We start from the raw sequence: 22,130 nt of genomic DNA, 5'->3' as shown, positions 1-22,130 counted from the left end.
ATGGTACTGAGCCAACGCTGCCAGGCCAAAGTTAGGGCCTTACATGTGGGGAGCTGGAGTGCGTATAAGAGGGCTCCCCACCCCGCTGCTCCACTGTGTTTTAAGAGCATGAGATACACAGTGTGCATCTGAAACAGAGCAGGCTTAAGTTATCAAGGCCACAACTCAAGTTACAGTAACAACATCACTACTATTCTGAAAAGATGAAACATTTTGTAAATAATTCCAAACTTTTCTCATGGGATCTGCATATATAAACATCAAGTATTAGTTCCTTGACTATGTAAAGAAATAATTGTGTTGTGGGATGTCACTACATCTAAATAGTAGATTCAGTTAGAGGAGACTACATGAGGTATAAGTTTGAACTGGTCAATTTACTTCAGGAGAAAGTGAAAAAAAAACAGTTATTTACTTAGCTCAGAAATTTAAAGGAATATGTTTCTCCTTCTGACTTAGTTGCCTGGTACATTAAGAAATAGCTAGTTCAGGGTCAAAACATCACTTACCTTGTCTTGACTATAGTTTTATATAGAAGCAGCCACAAACTGAGGGTGAAGAAGAAGCAAAAAACAGCAAATGCTTTACTGTGTCATGTGCTGAAGGATGTGGAAAGTTAAAGACTATAACCTTGTTTTTGCTAGGAATGTTAGATTCACAGCAGCTTTAGAGCATATACTGGGCATATAATATGCATGGTGAATATACACTATGAAATTAAATTGTTAAAGCCTAGACTACACACAGGAGCTGAATATAGATCCAGCTTCCAATATACTCTCAAGCAGGAGACAATGACAGGCCTGTGCATATAGATGTGTTCTATCACTCAGCACAGGTTAATGTAATGGCTAGCAATACTTTCCACGCACTGACACTGTCAACTGTTCTAATCTAGGAGGCTTCCAGGTAGGTGCTATTTTATCCCCATTTTACAAATGAAGCAACTAAGGCACAGAGTGGCTCTCTAACTTGCCAAGGTCACATAGCCAGTCACTAGCAGAGATGGGGTCCGAGCAAGGCTGCCTGCTCTGGAGTCTCAGACTTCATCAATCTCTAGAACACTTTTTTGATTTTTGGAACCAGGTCTCTCTCATGTATGCCAACTTTGCTTCAATCTCACTAGGTAGCTGAAGACGGCCTTGGAATTGTGAACCTCCTGGTTGACCTCTCAAGTGCTGGGGTTATAGGTGTGTGTCACCATGGCCAATGAGGCTAGAGAGTTCAGACTAAGGTGTGTACATGTGTGTGTGCATGCGTGTGTATTGTGGATGGGGACGGAAGAATCTACAAACTGATTCTTGAGAGGAAGGCATGGCTGTGGAAGCAGGTAACAGTGGAAGGAGAAGAGAAACTGGCTGAAACACAGGACAGTAGGAATGCTGCCCTTAGTGACTACCAGAGCTGATCAGGGACTCTGCAGCCAATGGAAAGGCTAAGTGTCATAAAGGGGAGATGAGGTGACACGTCACATGGAACAGTGGTGGAAGCTCGGGCCTGGGGCTACTGACCTTGAGTTAAGAATCCTGCCTTATTCATCTCCACATTCATTTGTCTGTATCATTTGTTTGATTGTTTGATACCATCTCTCCCCACAGTTAATGCTGGGACTGAACCCAGGCAGGGCGTCATGCACGACAAGCAAGTGTTTACCACTGAGCTAGCTGTATGCCCAGCCTCTCTCACCTCTCTGTTTCGAGCACTTATAAAGGGTAGAGGTAAGATAAAATTTTGTAGATCTTAAATTGCAGAAAGGAGCTGCTGGGTGTGGCAGAGAACCCTCTGGAACCCAAGACCAGGGAGGTAGGAGGACTGAGAGCTCAAGGCTAGCCCCGGCTACATTGAAAGGCCCCTGCTTTAATGAGGCAGACATAAAGGAGGGAGAAGAATGGCAAGGTTTAGGTGATGGCAGGAAGTTTGAAAAGGAAGAAACAGGGATGCAGAACTGCCTGGAACAGAATAGCTATTGTAGGTAAAACTTAAACCCTGAGATCTGGGCCTGTGTGCTCAAGAAGACACAGACCACAAAAGGAACACAGGAAGCACTGGGATCTGAGGGAAGCAACGTCAGCAGAAAAGAAGCAATGCTGTCAAGACAGGGCCCTTGGCATCATCACGTGCTCTGAAGGACTGACCAGGGCAAAGGCTCCTCACTATGCAGTTGAGATTCTGAAGAACATGAGGAGATTTAAGGAATGATGGGTAGTCTCTCAAGTGCTACAAGCCAGTGAAAGGAGTCAGTCACTGAACTTGGACAGAGACATCTAATGACCCACTCCCATCTTACTTGTATTGCACTTGGGTCTAAAACAGAGGCTCTGACTTCTCTCCAGCAGCTTTCCCCAGGCTGGCTGGTAGTGATTCCATTCCTTCCTGCTGCTCAGACTCCAAACCCTGACATCATCCCTAGCTCCCGTTGCCTCTCTTAGTTTATGCAGATCTGTCTACATATCCTGTAGGCATTACCTTCAGAACATTACCCAGAATCTATCCACCACCATCTCCCACCCAGTCTGCAGCTGAGGCTGACTCTAGGATCTGCTGTTTCTGCCCATCCTCTTCTCCTCTGCCCTGGCATACCAGCCACATGGATGCTCTCCCAGATCTGGATCCTGCCAAGCCTTCCAAAGGTTTCTAAGAACAAAGGCTGTTAGGATAAACAAGGCTGTTCTTGAGGAACTCTCTGGGCTCATGTCACCTACCCCAGCCCTTGACTCAGCCTTCTGCTCCTTCACTTCCCATACATGCTGCATATGGACTTACAAGCCCTGGTTCTCCTTCTGGAATGTTCTTTCCCAGGTGTCTGAATAAGTGACTCCTCATTTCCAAGAGATGAGAGAGAGCAAGTTCTGTTACATGCCCCTTCTTCTGCAGTCTGAATGGCTCTTCTGGGAGTAGTGAAGTGAAACGGTCACACGTTCCCGTTCCCAAGTTAGAAAGGTGCTGGCTTCTGAAAGAATATGCAACCAGCCACCAGGGTGGACCTGTACAACACTGGTCCCAGAAACACTGACTTAACTGAATCCTCTAGCTCCATATTCCCAGTTAAGGAGCCCAGCTCAGTAAGAGTGAAGGTCTAAAGGCTAATCTGAGAATACTGGTTACTCAGGGAGGAGGGAGTTCTCAGATACATTATGCAGACCCCTTGACCTTGGATACTGGAAACTGACAGTGGTATTACTCTTTTAGTAACAACAGAAGAAACCAACAAAGTTGTTTTCCCAAGCGGCATTGTTTTGTTGCCAGGGTATTATGAAAAAGGTACAGAGTGGAGAAATTATTTTAATTAAGGTCATTCTAAGATCCAGCCAGAGGCTGCCTAGGCTGCATGCTGTTCTGCTCTAGTAAAATGCCATTATTAAAAAAATTAAATGGGTCAATAAAGTCTGAGCTCTACATTCTGGAAAAAATTATAGCTTCCTAATTATGTCAACCTAACAAAGCCTCATGGTCTGAAGGCAGTATTTCAACCCATACTCTTTCAATTCTGTGATTACACTGCTTATAAAATGTTCCTAGAAGCGGGCCAAGGCTAGCACGTTGCACTGGGAGGGGGGCTCTAAAGCTGAAAGGCTGGCAATGGTCTACAACCTTAGGGAAGGAGAACTTGGTGGGAGCTGATGGGGGACTCTTGTTCCCGACTTCATGGACAGCACAGTATGGTGACACCTATTCCCCTGTCCTGGCATTTCTCTGTGTATTAGCTTCCCCAGAGTGAACCCTGGCTTACCCCTCCTCCATCCCGAGAGAGGAGCAGGAATTTCCCTGGTGAGTGGGTACTCTAGCCAAAGAAACTGGGCATGTACCGAGTCCCAATCCCATCTCACCCTCATCCCTAGACTGGCTGCCCACAGACAGTAGAGGATCCCTCTATTCCACTCTCTCCTAGCAAAGGGACCAGGTTGTGCTAGCTGGGAGCACTATGATCAGTGGCACTAACCTGACTGCGTCTAGCTTAGGACCATAATATCACAAACCAGCTCACCTATAGTCTTGAGCTCTGTCCATTGTAGTTGGCTGAACTGAGTTGCCAGTCAGCTGTGTAATTCTGGGAACCCTGGAAACTTGCTATGCCCCTCCCTCTGCCATGATCAATTTCTAACTCCCCTATAATGGAACTATTCTCCCAACAGCACTGAAATTGGAATTTTACATCACTTCAAATGTGGCAAACATTATTTTCTTTTATCTCATCTCCAACCATTTAAACACCTGGAACTGACCTTAGCTAGCAGCCTTTATAGAAACAGGCAGTGGGCAGAACCAGCCTGGAGTGAGACACTGAAGTTTCAAGATAAGATGGCTTTTGTAGACTCTTAACAGTTGCTAGGGGTGGCTTGAGCCAGACACCTTCCATAGCACTCATCATCTACCTGTCCAGACACTTTCCAAGGCAATAGGAGTATTAGCAAGAAGCCCTTATGCTTTAATGTGAATGAAACCTCATGATTTCACTGTCTTTCTAACAAAACCAGCTTGGAAGTGGACCTCTCCTCCCTTTCCCTTCTTTTTACTCATTCAAAATCTTGCATTAACAGCCAACACTTTCTCGCATTTGCAGTTACATTCAACACACCCAAGCCTCAGGACAATGCTCTTTACAGTTTTAGTTTTTTTTCTGGAAAGTCAGCTTACTCTGGGCATATAGTCATCCTTGCCCTTCTTGTACTAGGATGCTTTATGGGGGAGCCTGTCTTCAGTTCTTTCCTGTTGCTGTGACAAAAGCAACGCAAGAGTAAAGTCTCAGTTCTATTATGAAAGGAAAGGGAAGGCAGCAAAAGCCTGATGCAGATGACCACACTGGCTGCATCCACAATCAGGAAGCAGAGAGCAGTGAAAGCTGGCACTCAGCTGCTTCTATTTCAAACAGTTCCCAGTCCCTGCCTACAGCTAAGCTTCATGTCCCCACAGCAGTTAACCTAATCCAGATAGTTCCCCACAGCTACCCAGAGGCTTATCTCCTAGGTGATTCAGGGTCCAGTCAGCTGACAACACAATCACAGTGCTCCATGCACATCTAGAAAGCCTGGAGGGCCTTAGGAATGATCATCATGCCTGTGTGAGTGTCAATGGCAGAACAACAGACTTTCATGAAAGGTCTATAAAATTGCGACTGCAGCCTCAGTTGTGAGAGCAACCTATTGAATTAGTACCTGATTCAGACAGGGGCACACCTTCAGAAATAAAATTTACACTGCCACCTAGTGATCACCAGCCAGTTAACAGCAGACTTACAAACAGTACTTTGCATCAGGATGAAATCTCAGGGTATTTCTAAACACCAAAATGAAAGACGTTTAAAAGCATAAAATTGCTTGTTAAATTTGGGGACAGTGTTAGGGACTGCTTATATCACCTGGGATGTGAGTCTCTTTGTTGAGGAATGTATGTGAACTATTGCCATTTTGCATAGAGGACTGTTTTTTAAGTAGAGTACTGAAGTGCAGACACTTGTTTCAGAGACAGAGCTCCAGCCTGAGAAAGAGGCTCCTGGTGATGTCATGGCCAAATTCTGATGATGTAGTGAGTTCCACAGTGAACCATACTGTGGCCACGGCAGGTCCAAATGTCTGCACCACAGTGCTCCTGTGTGCTGATGATGAGACTCCAGGCCAGAAGCCATTTTGAACGTTCTGGCCAAAAGCTTTCTTCACTTTCCAGATGGCACAGTGCCTCTTCAGCTGTGGGGTGAGTCTGAGTGGAGGCTCCTCTCAGCACGGCTCCTCTCTCTTTCACAGCAGGACAGACACTATTCCCAGGGGCCAGCTGGTACAGGCCCATACAAACCAATTCCTTAGCTTCTTTTGGTCACTAGGTAACTCCTTTTCCTTTACACCTCAGCTCAAATGTCACCTCTCAAAGGACATTTCATAAGACCAGGGTCTTCCAAATCCCTGAGCTCCATTTTTTTTTTTTGTAGTGCCCCTCCTATTTACCTGCCTGCCTGTGTGACAAGGAGCAAAATGTCTGTCTTTTGGCCTTGCATGGCAGGCACTCAGTAAAAATGGGGAGAGGGAATTCAAGGACTAAAAGAGACAAAATATGCATTAGTACTTAGGAGCAGAGTGTACCTCACACATGGACAAATGAGGGCTGAGTGTGGGGAGAGAACTGACTATGAGACGGCCCTCAAGGGTCTCTCTCTATTGGAGGCCTGGGGTAGCTGATTACTACTGAGTCAAGAGTCAGTCCACAAGCAGCTTCGAGGAGCTATACTGGCAAGTGGCACCTGTCTGGAGGGAGCATGTCAGTAGATTTGCCTTGGAAGGGGTTAGCTATCCCATTTCTCTCAGTTCTTGGCTGCTGAGAGGTGTGCAACTTGGCCCTGCCACACTCTGTCATGACTTTCTACCTTACCAGGCCTACAGTAATAAACCAAACTGACCCTGACCTGAAATCAAGAAACAAAACAAATTATCTCTATGGTTAAGTTGCTTTCTTGGGTATTTGTCCCAGGGATGAAAATCAGATTAACATAATATTTGTGGTATTTTTCAAATGCAAAATAGAGACAAATAAGACAAATGAGACAAAAGAGACAAAAAAAAAAAAAAAAAACCCACGCAAAGTTCTTTGTTGCTAGTTAAGGATAAAGAAGCAAATTTTGGAATAGTCAGAGGAAGTGAAAATACAGTTAGTCCTATGCGCTTGCAGTGCATTCTAATGGGAGGCTCCACAGACTGTACTGGAACTTAGAGCAAGATGACTGTGTCCTCACTGACAGTACACTGGCTCTGTCCTCCCATATGCTACAGCAGGAAGTATTTTTTGAGCACTGACCCCATGCTGGATGTCATCCGTTATCTAAGGTAAGCACACACAAGCATGAAAACACTATGCCATTCTGTGAGGGTCTTGAACACCTCTATGATGGAGGATCCAGTGCCCTGTGGATAACCCCACTGTAAAGAGGCCGATGGTGTAAGACATTTTAGGAGCTAATTTAAAGCGAGATGAGATGCTATTTCATACTAATAATGGTTGTAATGAAAGACTGTCCATACCAGATACTGGCGTGGCTGTAGACCACTGGCAACTCTGTTATGGCAGGCTGTGTGAACCACCTTGCAAAACTGCTTCATAGTTGATTTTGAATATTCCAATCCATAGTCAGAACTTTTGCCCACTGAGCTGTTAGGCCCCAGGCTTGGGAGTTTGTTTTAAGGCTAAACACACATCTGCCATGTGAAGGACTTAGACATCTCTCTCCTAGCTATTTATGGACATTTATGTTTATAAGGACTTCAGAAGTGCTCAGTCACAGCAGCTCCTGGAAACATCTATTTCTTATGCAAATAGATAACAAAATTATGATAATTCAGCATAATAGAATATAAAAAAAGAAATTAGAATAAATGAGTGTTTTATTTACTGGAAAGGTGTGCTCTGTGTTACTCCATTTACACATAATTTGAGAGAAGCCACTGGATTTGATGATGAGCAAGTCAGAATAAGCCTGAGAGAAGTGGTGAGGATGACGGGCATGCTCCAGTGGTCAGCAAGCTACAGCCGGAGCCAGCCCTCAGGTCCAGCTTCGGGTGATCTGGAAGCTAAGTATGTTTTCTGTGTTTCAAAGGTAATAAGCAAACACACACAAATAATACATGTGACAGAAAGCACACATGGCCCACAAAGTCTGAGGTGTTAGCCCTCATTCCAGAGTAGGCAGACCCTGATGTTTAGCAGTGACATCAAACTGTGGCTTAGGGAAGAAGCAGGTAAGTATGTGAGTGGAAAGGAAGGAGACAGTCAAATCATCAAAACCACTGGGAGTCTTGTGTGTAGCTGCATTTCAGAAGCATTGGGGACGGGATGGGGATGGGGGAAGAGGGGGGGTGGTACAGGGCACAAGTGGGACTGTCAAGTTCTCTGCAGCTGATGGATAGGAAGGACAACGAGGAAAGGCAGGATGGACATGATCTTGCCAGGGATTTTAGGCTTCGGAGGAGTCTACTAGGAGGATGCCTCAAGGGGCCTGCCCTAACCACACTACATAAAAATGGGTAATATCCCTAGCACACCCACCCCATGGCTCTTGCCTATCACCAGAAAGTCTTTGCCAACCCTCTAGCTTGCAGGCTTTATTAAGGAAGAGACAGATTTCTACCTTACTCCCTGATGTGCTCTAAGCATCTAGAATTTCAGAAGACCCTGGGCAGGTGCTCACAGATCCTCATATGTGTGGACAATCAGCAAGTCAGGATGAGGCAGCCTCTTCAGGGTTGGTGCCAGCTGCCCTGTGGTTATAGAAGGCTATGTTGTGTACTGAAGGATGCTTGGTATGCCTTTGTCCCACACCTGCCAGGTGCTAGTAGAATTCTTCCTATTGTTGCAACAAAATCTCTTAAGATGTTGCCAAAACCCCAGGTCAGGCCTCAGGGACATGAGGGGAAAACTTGTGTATTATCTGAGAAATGATGAGTGCAATACATAGCTGAAACATTTAGAAACATAAATGAGGGCTGGTGAGTTGGCTAAGTGGGTAAGAGCAACTGCTCTTCCAAAGGTCCTGAGTTCAAATCCCAGCAACCACATGGTGGCTCACAACCACCCATAATGAGATCTGACACCCTCTTCTGGTGTTTCTTAAGACAGCAACAGTGTACTTATTTATAATAATAAATCTTTGGGCTGAAGTGAGCTAGGTCGGCTGGAGTGAGCTGAGGTCCTAAATTCAATTCCCAATAACCATATGAAGGCTTACAACCATCTGTACAGCTACAGTGTACTCATATATATAAGTGTACTCACTTATATAAAATAAATAAATCTATTTATTATATGTAAGTACATTGTAGCTGTCTTCAGACACTCCAGAAGAGGGAGTCAGATCTCCTTACGGATGGTTGTGAGCCACCATGTGGTTGCTGGGATTTGAACGCTGGACCTTCGGAAGAGCAGTCGGGTGCTCTTACACACTGAGCCATCTCACCAGCCCCAAAAATAAATAAATCTAAAAGAAGAAATATAAATGAGAGGTTGATAAGGTCTCTAACCTCACAAAATTTACAACATGAAAAAACCCTATTAATTGATTAAATAATTACATACTGTGATTCAGGTTATAAAGATTCATGATAGAGAAATAAACACTAATAGGAGATTATCTGTCTGGGGCAGGGGATATGGGAAGACACAGTTTAAAGCCTCAGCATGTCTGGACTCTTCTCTTACCCATATACTATATGGTATAAAAAGTTGAGGAGCGAAACTGAAAGGGGGCTGTGTGGAAATAGAAGCATCTCATCTGGCCATGCCCAGCAGCAAGGAGGAGCCTGGAGTCTTCCAGGAAGGCTGGCAAGGCTGGAGCTTGATTTGAAAGGAGAAGGTGAGCCAGTACCAGTGCGGCGCAGTGGACCTTCACAGTGGATCTACTCAGATGGTGATGTAAGCAATGGTTACTGACTGGAAACTTCACCACCAGGAGGAATGCAACCATAAGTGTGTGAGGGGCTGAGTAAAGCACTCATGAGATGTGCCATAAGAAACAAAGGCCAAGCCAAGGACATTTGTTTCTGTCTCTAAGTGTCAAAAGAAGGAGAAGAGAACTGGAACAAAAAGAAAGAAAGAGAAAGAAAGAGAAAGAAAGAGAAAGAAAGAGAAAGAAAGAGAAAGAAAGAAAGAAAGAAAGGAAGGAAGGAAGGAAGGAAGGAAGGAAGGAAGGAAGGAAGAAAGAAAGAAAGAAAGAAAGAAAGAAAGAAAGAAAGAAAGAAAGAAAGAAAGAAAGAAAGAAAGAGAGAGAAAGAGCATGACCCAGTGACAGACACAAGAGTAAGGGCTGGAAATAGGTTCTCAAGAACGCTGCAAAGCAGAAAACCCAGAGACTAGACTAGACACAGACTAGAAGAGTTGGCTAGTGCCATGTGACTAGTGTGTTTGTACAAACCCGCCCGCCATGGTGTTCTGCTTCACTCTGCAGATATCCTCCCAGTGCTTAGTTCAAGGGCTAGTGAGTGTTTATCAATGTGACAGAAGTTGGAGTCACTTGGAAAGAGAACTTTAACTGAGAAGATGCCACCATCAGACTGTCTATAGGAAAGGCTGTAGGGCATTTTCTTCATTAATGACTGATGTGGTGTCTCCTCTGGTAGGTAGCCCAGGGTGTCTAAGAGAGCAGGATGGACAGAAGCAAGCCAGTAACCTGTGTTTCTCTGTAGCCTAGGCATCATTTCCTACCTGCAGGAGCCTGCTTAGGGTCTGTCCTGACTCCCCTTAATCACAGGCCTCGATATGGAAGTGTAAGATGAAATAAAGCCTTTCCTTCACAAGTTGTTTTTGGACATGGTGCTATCCAGCAACAGAAAGCAAACAAGGACACTGACCTTGCCCATTATAAGTCTGAGTTAGTAAAAAAAAAAAATGAGGACAAAAAAAGGAGCGGACTGTCCAACAGAAAGCAATGCCGCCACCAATGCCATGGGAGTAAGAACCCGCTTACCTGTAGGCATTAATATACTCCTTCCTGTGCTCCAGGAGAAAATCTCTCAGCTTCCCAATGTGAGAAATCTACAATTGAAAAGACACCAAACTTTTTATATAGACAGACGGACACTGAGCGAGTACACTATTTTCCACACAACAGAGCATAGCTTCAAGGAGTTTCTGAAGCTGCAAACTCAAAACTTTGCTTCTGAAAACCCAGAAATTTTGCTGTGTGTGTGTGTGTGTGTGTGTGTGTGTGTGTCAGTGATTCAGTCCTTTGGGACGAGTGTCCTGAGAGGAAGAGAATGACTAGCCAGCAGTGGCCTGCCTGCCTGTGGTCTGTGATTACTGCTCACTTAGACCTCGACTCTTGCCTTTGTGCTCCTACTGACAGATTTGCTGAGCTTTCACTTCTCTGTATGGTTTTCTGTAAAGGCCAACTCAGGAGGATTTTCACTTTGCTCTGCACACCTCCCATGTGGCAGGCTGGTAAATGCTGACTTAGCTTTTATACACACTTCTCTTTTCAGATTAATCACGAGCTGCCCGGGAGGCCTGCACAGTGGTCCTCACATTCCTCTGCCCAGGAAGCACTAAAGACTCTCACTGACAACCTGTCCATCTGTCTGGAGATGTGTGGAAAGGTTAGTTCAGCTTCCCACACAGTCCTGACTAGTACTACAAATGCTCTAGGGCACTTGAAAAGCACAAAGATCAACTCAAGTATGGTTAGACTGCTCACTTGTTTAACAAGCACTGATGGAGTCTGTCCAATCCTGAGCGGTGGCATCCACTCTCAAACACATTTTCTTTCTTGTTCCAAGGGCCCTGCCATTTGCACTGATCACCACTGTTCCCACAGCCAGTTGGGAACACAACCTTTGTAGAAGAAAACTAACACATCTCTGGTCACATACTCAGTATACAGATCTCAAGCTCAAGCTCAGCCCTGAATCCGTACTGGGCACGGTTCCTAGTTACCACAGCTGCTTCCTCATGGTCTGCCTCTTTCCTGTGCAAGCTGCGTTGTCAAATCTCACTATGAAGTCTGATGGGGAAAAAGTATAAGCTGCATAAGCATGGTCTATCACACCACATGCAAGATTTGGTAAAGCGATTCTTCTGATTGGCCTGTGACGTGCACTGTAGACCAGGATGGCCTCACCCACAGAAACATGCTTGTCTTTCCTCCAAAAATGAAGGACTAAAGGTGTGGCCACCACTCCTACCTCTTCAATCTAGTCCTTCACACTGACTTGTTTTTGGTGGTGGTGGTGTTTTTTCCTATTCAAGAAGTATAGTGAGTATGAAAATTCTAACTCAGTGAGTCAGCTGCACACCTTTCCCCTGTCCACTAGATGGCAGCATGAACCTTAAAGCAGAAGCAATACCAGTTCATCCAAAAGACTGCCATCCCCCCCCCCCCCGCCCCCCCTGGGCTTTTAAACTTTTCTGGTTCTTTTAGTTGGGATCAAAGGATTCCTTCAAGTCAATTTTTATGCACTGGCTGAAATTTAAAAGGACATTGTTTTACACCTACACGTGTACTCTGGATGAGTTTGGAAAGTTTTTACAATATGGTATTGGACACAAAAGGTGTTTAGAGGAACGTGGCTGCCATCTGACAGTGTGGCGGCAGCCCCAGCTTTATTTATGTGTCATCTACTCAACAGCTTGGCTATCTGCTCCTCTGTGTGTACTTTGCAAATTACCCAAAGCAAGATAAACTAAAAGTAAAGCCCGGTGCCAAATTGGCTGCTCTATTGAAGCTGGGCAGTTCAAAGCAGTAGACAGTGTCTTTTTCTGATCACTGCAGTGGTCTGACTTGTAGCTTTCTCCCCTGCTCAAGATGGTAGGAACTGTGTTCTGCAGGCACACACAATACTACCAACAAAGACTTGATAAAGTTCAGAACACTAAGTACCGATCTGCATAATTTGCCTCTGAAAGAAGCAAGCATTGTTCAAGATTAAAGAGACTCCAGTAAGATCCCCTGGCATATGGTAAAAAGTTCTCTTAACACAAAAGCATTATTTATTTATTTTTCATTCAATCAGTGAACACAGCTTGCCCTGTCAGTTAGGGTACAGCATGGCCATAAGGGCTGGTGCTATGGTATGAGAGCTTGCCAGGTTCTGATAAACCAGAGTGAGTTTTCACAAGGATTGGTTCTCAGGCTTAACCTGGGAACTACTAACTTCAGTCTTAACAAGAAAAGGAAATGACCACCAATTACTAAATGCCTGAGAAATCATAGACTAACATGCATCTGGAGTGCATGGACCCCACTGAAGTCACAAAAATTAAGAAGGTTGAGAACCACTGCACTAGAGGCTTCTGGGTGGTTCCTTTACAGTCCTCACAGCACCTCTCCTTCCCCCAGGCCATCTCCTGAGCTTTTGAAGTATGGCTACCATTGAGGACTGCCCTCTGTTTGCACTAAGCTGTATAACCTGCTTCCAGAGTTCAGCCCTTGGCTGGACACTTTCCATTTTGGGTATACTCATTCCAATCACAACTTTATTCACAAGTCTATAAAATATCCACCCAGGCCCACTCTCTCTACGTTCCAGGTGTCTTCTGGACACTTCACTGGTGCATCAAAGGAAGTATGTCTTGGAAGGACGCTAGAGCAACCACTCCACTCTACTCTGGCTCACTCACAGTTGTCCCATCACCCTAAAGACTTGATATTCTCTCTCACTTCCTCTCTCTCAAGTCCCAAGCCAGAAAATCACAGGCCTCCATTATGCCCACCAGTTAAACCATACCTGTGAGTTCTGCCTACTCACCTTGCTAAGTATCTGCTATAGGGGCTGGCCCCTTCCTACACCTCAGTGCCTGGCTCTTAGCAGGCTCCTGATCATACCCTTGTCTTTCCCATCACTGACTACTTAGTTACTGGGTCCACAGAGGCTCTACCTGTGGCACCATGATTCTCCTCTCTCCGTGTCTGGGAAAATCGTCCTGAGGCCAGCTGACTGAATCTGATCCTCATCGGCTGTGCATGTAAAGTGCTCTGTCAGTCTGGATCTGTTCTGGACTCTGACTGAGAACCAGCTTGTTCTACTACAGAATGGCTCCCAGAATTCAATGCATCTTCTACGAAACACACAGGAACCATGTACACCAGAGATGACTTTTTCTAGTCTCACCCTTGTAATGTAACTTCCCATTGTCTTGAATGGCAGACAGTAGGGCTGGCTGAACACTGAACAAAGATGAGTAGTGTGTTCTGTGGGAGGGCACAGTGACCTAGAGCTCAGGGAAGTAGCAGCTGACTTAACAACTTGAAAAGTATGGCTTCCTTCCTATTAGTAAGCTCCTAGCCCCCAAACAAAACAAACAGCCCCCAGAAAACAAACATGCTATGTTCTTAGTGTGAATGCAAAGCAAAAGGACTCACTGATGTACAGCAGAGGCTGAGCAGCCCGGACAGCATCAACAGCGCCAGTCTGAAGCAGCACACACTCACACTCTTTCAGGGCCCAACTTCTTCCTATCGCTAACTGAACAGAGCCCTTTCCAAGCACCCTGCACCGCATCTCTCTGGTGATGGGTAGTGTACTCTGGGTCTCCAAAGCTCAGACACTGCTACTCTGCTAGACCTTCCTATTTGCTTAGCAGAAGCTGCAAAGTACCAAAGAATAAAGAAGAAACTGACTGCCTCCTGCCTGGATTCTCAGACCTAGAAAGCTCTGGGAGACACATAATTGTGAAGAACAGCACATAGTATCCACTTCAAACAGTAAAACACTATTTTTTCCTCTGAATCAAGTTCAACGGAGCTGAAGCACAGCTAAGTGGCAGATATCTAGCATATATTAGGTTCCCCCATTCAATGCTCAGGGGTGGAAAAGAAAAATATTAGGTACTGTGTTCCCTTTCTCTAGGCTACACATTCTCAGAATTCTCATGAATTATTTACCTGAAATAACACATGTGGATCAGGCCACATTTATATACATCAGGAGCCTCACAAGTCACTATACCATCCAGAATAGACTGGAAACCTTGTGTTGACAGGAGCTTCTGCCTCTCATCTCTGGGCTTAGTGCTTCTACTGATGCCACTTTGGAACACCCACACCTGAGTCACTGAGTCAGGCTGGCTTTATATCAGCTAAGATAACTTTCTCAAGAGTGCTGCTGATAAACCCTGTCTTCATTATGGTCATGCTTTTTTTTCTGGTCTCTTGTCATTTGTAGTTCTGACTACTTTGCCATTGAAAACAACTATAATTAAAAAGTATCAATGTTGTAACTATATTTTAACAAAAAGAAATCAACAAAGAACTTGGGGGCTCAGCAAGGCCACACACACCTGTGATCCTGGCACTCCAGAGATCAGGCAGCAATTTAGTTCCGTGGTAAAGCACCTGCCTCACAAGTACAAGACCATGGGTTCAGTGCCCAGGACTGGAAAAGGGAAAAGGCAACTGTTCTCTCATGCATGCACAAAACACATGTGCATGCCCCTGATTACACTGGCTTGGCCTGCCATTCATGAAGAGCTGGCCTCTACTCTCCTTCAGCAAGACACTGGGCTTTCGCAGGGCAGCAACAGAAGCCTGAGCTGTAGGTCTGGACCAGCCAACACTGAGCCAACTTCTTGGCACTGCTCTTGGAGTCTCCTTGTCACACTAATAAACTAGGATCTCCTGCACCCCCCCCAACCCCCCAAAAATGGTTCAGCTGCATTTAGTGTGAATGACTCCATTTTGGTTTAGTCTGTCATTTGGGCTAAATGCAGGAGTTCAGTGAAAATTATGACCTCTTGTAATTCTACTGAACAGAGTATAAGATGACCAGAACACACAACTACAATGACATGAACCTCAGAGCAGCTTAGCCTTTCTAACTAAAGGCAGAGACTGGCTCCTTCGGGTATGGCCCAGAGGTCCTGGTTAGTAGCCTTGGGAGTCATGCTAAGGGCGGCCATGCACACTGCATGCTAGTGGTGCAGCCGGTGAGATGAGATGCTCATCCTGAGAGGGTGGGGGCACCCCGGTCCATAGTCCAAGGTTTTCCACAGCAAGTAGACAACAGGCTTTGCCAGGCAAGTTTCTATGGGCTACACCCACCAACCAGTCGGTCCTGCCCAGTACAATCTCCTGAGAATCTTTCCTCGGCCCTCAAGGCCTCTCTCTTCCTACCATATCCCCTTCAGACTCCCTCCACACTTTCCGCGAGGCCCATTGCTCACAGTGACCTCCTCATTACATGCCCTGCTCTTGTGAAAGAGACCCTGCACTGCTGATCACATTTACACTAATGAGGAGACCTGTCAAAGTCACACAGCTAATGAATGAGAAAGCCAGGATCCAAAATCCAGGATCAACCCCAGAATGAACATCCTGCTGTTTTGAATTCTTTGCCATGCACTTCCAAAACTTGGACTCTGTGGAGTAAACTTGAGCCCAATAGACAAAGCAGAAAGACGCTGTTATGCTGCCTTCTACTACTGCCCTGCACCAAGGCGTTCATAAAATGAGCCATTGGTTTTACCTACTGGTTTCTTCAAAAACATTTGCTAAAGGATTTTTTCCCCATCCCATAGCAGAAAATACTTAGCAGAGAAGCATCTGATATCCATTACAGCGCATCCTACATGATGTCCACTCCCGTCTATGGACAAGGATTACAAAGCTCAGAACAGTGTCTTGTTCACTTTGGATTCTGAAGGCCTGGCATAGTTTCCATCCCAACAAATGTCTACATCATTCAACAAACCAGAGAGAGAGCTATTTTATCAAGAACTTGCCATTAAAAAAAAAGGAGAGCATTAAAGAGTTAATTGGCAGTTACAATGTATAAATGTGTTTTAAAATAGGACTTTTTCATGGATACTGTAAACGTATTACTATACACCAGAGGCACATGACCTCAGAGCCAACTTGTGATCAGTAGTTCATCTTCATCCTCATCCTTATCCTCGGGACGAATGGAATCTGCAGCAACTGAATGGGTTTATCTGGTCCATGAAGTCACTGAAGACTAAAGACTGCTACACAACACACACACACACACACACACACACACAAAACATTGATCACAACAGTAGGGGAGGAACTATATGTAAAGACAGCAATAATAAACATAAATTAAAATCCAAGTGGGAAAACCACAGATAAGATTCAAATACTCTCCATCTCATTCTCTTAAGAATCCTGGCCACATTACTTACTAGGAACAACGTAAAAACTCATTTCTTTGTGATCTAAGAACCACAGTAGCAACTACAAGTTGCATTCACTAGGTGGCGCTCTCTACCGCATGGGTCCCCTGCAAGCAGCACAGTACATCAAAGTGACAGCAGCCTGGTCCTAAGATGATTTGTCTCTTGAGGATACACATTTGGTTTAAGTTTCCACTGCAAAGTTAAAGTTCTCAAGATAGGTCATGCAGATCAATTGCTCCTGTAATCCGAAACTCAAAAGAGCAAATAATATCTAAACAAGGGGAGGGGGTGGCCTGAGCTTATGAGGGTCTCTAAAAGGCAGGAGACAGTCTGCCTGGCTACCTCTAATCTCACCATCAAAACTGTTACCTTGTTCAGTTTCTGCTTCACATCAGCAAGGGACCAGCAAAAGCAACTGTGAGCGGTACAGAGGGAGGACAGGCATGCACTGTCTCTCTGCCTGATAGATGTCAATCATTCACACTCAACAGAAAACCCTGCTCTGATAACAGAAGAGCTCTGCTCTGCACTAGCCTACTTCTTTAGCAAAATGCAAGCAAAGGACCGAGCAAGCACTCTTTCTCTCTGGAGAGAGGGTTTGGTAACAAGATCCACAGCCTGGCTCCACGGTCCTCATTCAGCTGAGTGAATGGGAATGAAAGGCCGAGTATGCTGGCCTCTGCCAACAGCACCGAAGCCGGCATTCCAAGGAAATCCAGGGCCTCGCCTAATCATTCTCTGTCCTCAAAAAACATAGATTCCTTTCCCTCATTATGGTCTCTCTCTCTCACACACACACACTGCAGAAAGTTCTGTTTTAATACATGTTCTTTAAAAAAGTGGAAATGTAAAAAAAAAAAAAAAAAAAAAACCAAACCCAGGTTTCTAGAACTTAAGTAAATGCAGCAAACTGACAACTGCTAAATGTTACAAAGTGAAGACTTGCGTGATAAAAATGAGTTTACTTAAACATTCAAACAGGAGAGACTACTTGGCCCCTGACATAGCATTCTAGGGTGGAATAGAACAGTTAGGAAAATAAAGATAGACACTAGACCTTAACTAGGAGACTCAAATCCCATACTTTCAAAAATGGTTTTACTGGGACACAAAGTATTTTCAAGTGTCTACTTAGAGTTCATATTTAAAACTCACATGCGAGAGCTCTCACAGTCAACTGAGTAAAGACAAGTATGGACTTTCTTGAGCAATTTTTTTTTCAGATGACTAAGATGTTTAAAAGAATACAAATATAAACATTTCTATTCTTATCATAACAAAGAATTTTACTTTAAAATCATGTCTCAATTTGTCAGCAATGAAACTTATCAAAATGTAGCACAGTGCCCCACCAACAAGCACACCCACTTTAAGGATCACAGAGTCCTGTTTCAGAGAAAGAAGAGTCAAATGGGTCTTAGTAGCCTTCAGCCGGCTCCGGTCAGATGCTAGCCGGATCACTATTCCAAGCCCCGTGTAACAGCTGTCGAGCTGCAGCCTCCTGCTCTTTTGGAATTAGCCTCCGGGAGATGCAGCAGCTTCCCCAGCCCGAGAGAACACAGGGACTGAAGCATGGACTGCCTTCCAGCTCAAGCTCACAACAAATTTGGAATTTAAAACAGATTCGAAGTTTTAAATTTTATTTTAATCTATATCTATATATCTGTATTTTAGTATATTTCAATAACTAAGCAAAACAAATTTACCTTTTCCCCTCATTGCAGAATTGTGAATCTCCACATACGTTTATTTCAGGGAAAAAAATGTTAAATTTTATTAGAAATTGTTTTGCCTTTAAATTGGAACACACACACACATATGGATACACAAGTGACTTCTGTACTTATTAAAATTAAGAAAGGGCATTGTGGAGATCTTGTAACAATCATTAAGGCTCTTGAAAACACCAGAAACCTCATGTAGAAAATTCGAATTCAGCTTTTATTCTGAATCATGGCCAAGCCTTTGTTCCAAACCCACATAAGTCACTGTTTCTCTCTTCTTTAGAGTAAGTTTTTAAGCAAACATTATTAAAAGCTACATCTGACTTTAATAGACTTTCCCAATTTGCTGCTGAGTGTTTACTATCAAACTCTAATCATGACTTTCCTAAATTTATTTATACTTTCACACAAACTTCCAAAGTTTTCCCAACTTAAATAAAAACCCACAAAAACTATGGGAAATGCTTTGCTTGAAAGATAAAAGCTGATTCCTGTACATTTGCAAAGATCAATGTTTACATCGGTTCAAATACGCAGCTCACAGCATTTCAATACCCACAGCCAACTGCATTTTCTTGTCTCTTTAAGAAAAAAAAAAAAAAGAGGGTACGGAGTTTCTTTTCCCCATTTTGCTGTGAAAATATAAATGGGAACTAATGCAAAGCACTCCCGGCCCAGGAGTGTCCTGCATAGAATATCCAGTCTTTAGCATAAACGCTGTACAAGTCGTATGTTGCTTTCTTAATGAACTAGGGGTGTTTTATTATATATGGCCCAGCTAACATTTTGGTAAACAAAAACAGCAAAAGAAAAACCATAATATCACATGGGAAAGAAGGGAAGGATTAGCTTTATTTATTAAAAAGTGGAAAATGCTTTTGCAGTCTTTCTACCAAACATTTCATAGCATGCTTATTAAAATATAACACACTCTAAGCTGAACCATTTACCAGCTCCCACTATGCACTGAGAGAGAAAGGACGCCTTGGAAGAGTAAGGCGGCAACAGAGTTGGTGCCCTGTAGCATGGGCTCTTTGTGAACAATACTTAGAATAGGCTAATTCGGAGTCAGACACAAGCCCAGGGCTCCTACATAATTCTACACACCGATGACGACTTCTCTCACAGAAGACTGAGGCATCCACACAGTAGAACAAATTAAAAGTAACAAAACTAAAAAGAATTATTTCCTAACTGAACGGACATATTTTAAAGTCTGTACAATTAACAAAATATTTTTAATAATTTTTTTAAAAGCCTTCTAACAAGAGACTCTGATTTTGAAGTGTGTCACACCCTAGCTCCCTAGCCATGAATTCTAGTTCATTTTTAAAAATGAGGTCTATTTCCTGTAATTTTAGATATTTTAGAGTACAATTATTTTACATTTTTATGATGCCTTTGGGGTATCATTACAAATATTTTTATGTGTTTAAACTTAGGAAGGTAAAATTAAGTAATAGCTTCTCTTAAAGGGCGCTGTCAACTCTCTCCTGACACAAATCATTGTTTTAAAGCAATCTAGAGATTTATAGCCCTAGTAACCATAGAAATTAGTCTTAAGCTTTTAGAAAAAAATTGCAGAAAATGTTCTTTATTTAATTAAAATCAGAGCTCTGCTCTTAGAAATAAGGACCTTCTTTTGAACAGAAAGAATTTTCCACAGAGCAAACTGTTTTAACTTGAGGCAACACTCTGTAATAAATTAATCAAACACATTTCATTAACTCTTGAACTTGTGTGCACCATGAGTCAAACTGTGTTGGAAGGCTCTGCCAGGGACCAGGACCGGACCATGGCTGCAGAAGAGAAAGTGAAACATCCAAACATTCAAAAAACCCTTGAGAATAGGCAGCAGGAAAAAAACAGAGACAGAAGAAGTAACTCAAGCTAACTCAGCACTAATGGGATGGGGTGTGGGGGAAGGGAATCCCTCCTGGAGGAGGTCACTTTGTTTCTCTTGGGAAAACACCATTCACTTTTTCTTAACACAAGGCCCATCCACGTGTCACCAGTCAGCTTTCACTCTGCCATTTCTATTTCACACACAGGACAATGAGACATGCTGTGGACTCTTCAGTCACCTGAGAGTTAGACAAGCAGGTTATTGACTGGGAAGCTGGGGATGTATGTCTGGGGCAATCTCCAGGCTCCTCTGGAAGTCTCTTCCCGAGTGGGTGAAGGAATGTATGCTTGAGGGTGGGAAGCAGACTCCTCGGGCACTGTCAGCGCTCCTAGGGCTTATGAAACTCAGATGCAGAGGGAGTATGTATACTACTAAATTTGATTAGCTTTTATGAGATTTAAAATTTGTAGTTTCAAGTTTTTCTCTGTATAATGCATAATTCTGAAAGTCAGCCACATTCTGATTCTCATTACTACTTTTAAACTTGCCATTTGGAAACAAAGATATTGCTGATCGTGTCATAAATTAGATATTAAATATATGTGAAGCGGCCACACAGTAGAGTGTAAACACCAGAACCTGCAGGCTACAAATCCTTGAGCTTTTCCATCATCAAAATTGAGGAAGTCAGAAAGACGTTTCTTTGCTTAAGCCTGTGAACTGCTAAGAGAGCTTAACACTCATTCGTTTTGTAAGCAGCCTCACTGCAGGCAAAGCGGGCATTTGCTTCCCACTCCACTTCGCACCCTGCAAGGGGAAACTTTAACAAACGATTAAGAAAGGTCCACTATGTATCTGTCATGAATTGATCTGTATAACAAGGGACAGACAGAATATACTGAGGCATTCTAAATACTAAAAGCAGGCAGTCCTCCTGGGATTCGGCCAACACCACAGCATGTTCACCGCGGCGGTGATAAAAGTTAATCCTCTGTGGTAGGAAAAAGAGAAAGGATCTCTTGAACTGGAATGGGGAGAGAGCAGTGAGGTTCTCGGAAGGGCTGTTTCCTCCCATCTCCACTGCAGTCTGAGCCTTCCCCAGGAGATGCTCTCCAGATAAACAATGCTCACTGTGTGCCAATGAGATTTCACTTTTCATACAAATTGTAATAGTTACAAATGGTAGTAACGTAAAAATCTACTATTGAGTGTTGATAAAAATAGCGCTTTAACAATCTAGAAATCATCTCTAAGCACATTATAGTTTCCCAGTATAAGTTCAGTACAGCCCAGTGTCAGTGTCGTGTGGCAGCAGGGCTGGTGCTGTTCAACTTGCCCACCATTCCTAACCCTCACAGGCAGTGAGGCAGCAAAGAGCCAATACCCCCATTTCCATGGGAAACAAGAATAGGAGAGCTTCCTTGGCTTTGACCCTAATGTGTTTTTATTTCTCTCTCTCATGCAGACAGTAGGGTCTGTATGCTTCCTCTCTAGCCTCTCCTAAACCCCTATCAAACATAGTGGCCACTGTTACAAAGCAGTAAAACTTTATACTTGGCTCAGGGGAGGTTCTTCTGAGGATCACACCACAGAGAATATGCCCTGGGTGACCAACACCATGTAGGCAAAAGCAGCTATCAGTGCAGGAGCAAGGATGGTCTTTTGCTTGTTTTTGGTTTTTGAGACAGGTCTATGCTAGTCTCAAGCAAGTCTCCTGCCTCAGCTTCAAGTTCTGGGACTACCGGCTGGTGCTAGTTAAGAAAGTAGTTAACTAAAGACTTCTCGCCTGAGGAATACCCAATGGCTGAGAAGCCCCTGAAAAAATGTTCAGCATCCTTAATCATCAGAGAAATGCAAATCAAAACAACCCTGAGATTCCATCTCACACTAGTCAGAATGGCTAAGATCAAAAATTCAGGTGACAGCAGATGCTGGCGAGGATGTGGAGAAAGAGGAAC

The 22,130-nt window shown here is 43.8% G+C and overlaps 1 protein-coding gene across 4 annotated transcripts in view; it reads right to left on the bottom strand.

Moving 5' to 3' along the window:
* The window catches only part of Stx18 (syntaxin 18), a 93,503-nt gene that overhangs the window by 30,026 nt on the left and 41,347 nt on the right, over positions 1 to 22,130 (bottom strand). For all 4 annotated transcript variants that reach the window (XM_085836653.1, XM_085836654.1, XM_021162409.3 and 1 more), the window contains exon 2: positions 10,439 to 10,506. In XM_085836653.1, coding sequence (XP_085692779.1) covers positions 10,439 to 10,506 — 68 coding nt within the window. The remainder of the gene's footprint in view (positions 1 to 10,438; positions 10,507 to 22,130) is intronic.

This window comes from Mus caroli, unplaced genomic scaffold, assembly GCF_978045245.1.
Source record: "Mus caroli unplaced genomic scaffold, Mus_caroli_1 scaffold_4, whole genome shotgun sequence".
NCBI lineage: Eukaryota > Metazoa > Chordata > Mammalia > Rodentia > Muridae > Mus > Mus caroli.
The sequence above is the reverse complement of the archived record's forward strand: the minus strand, read 5'-3'. Positions and strand labels throughout refer to the sequence as shown.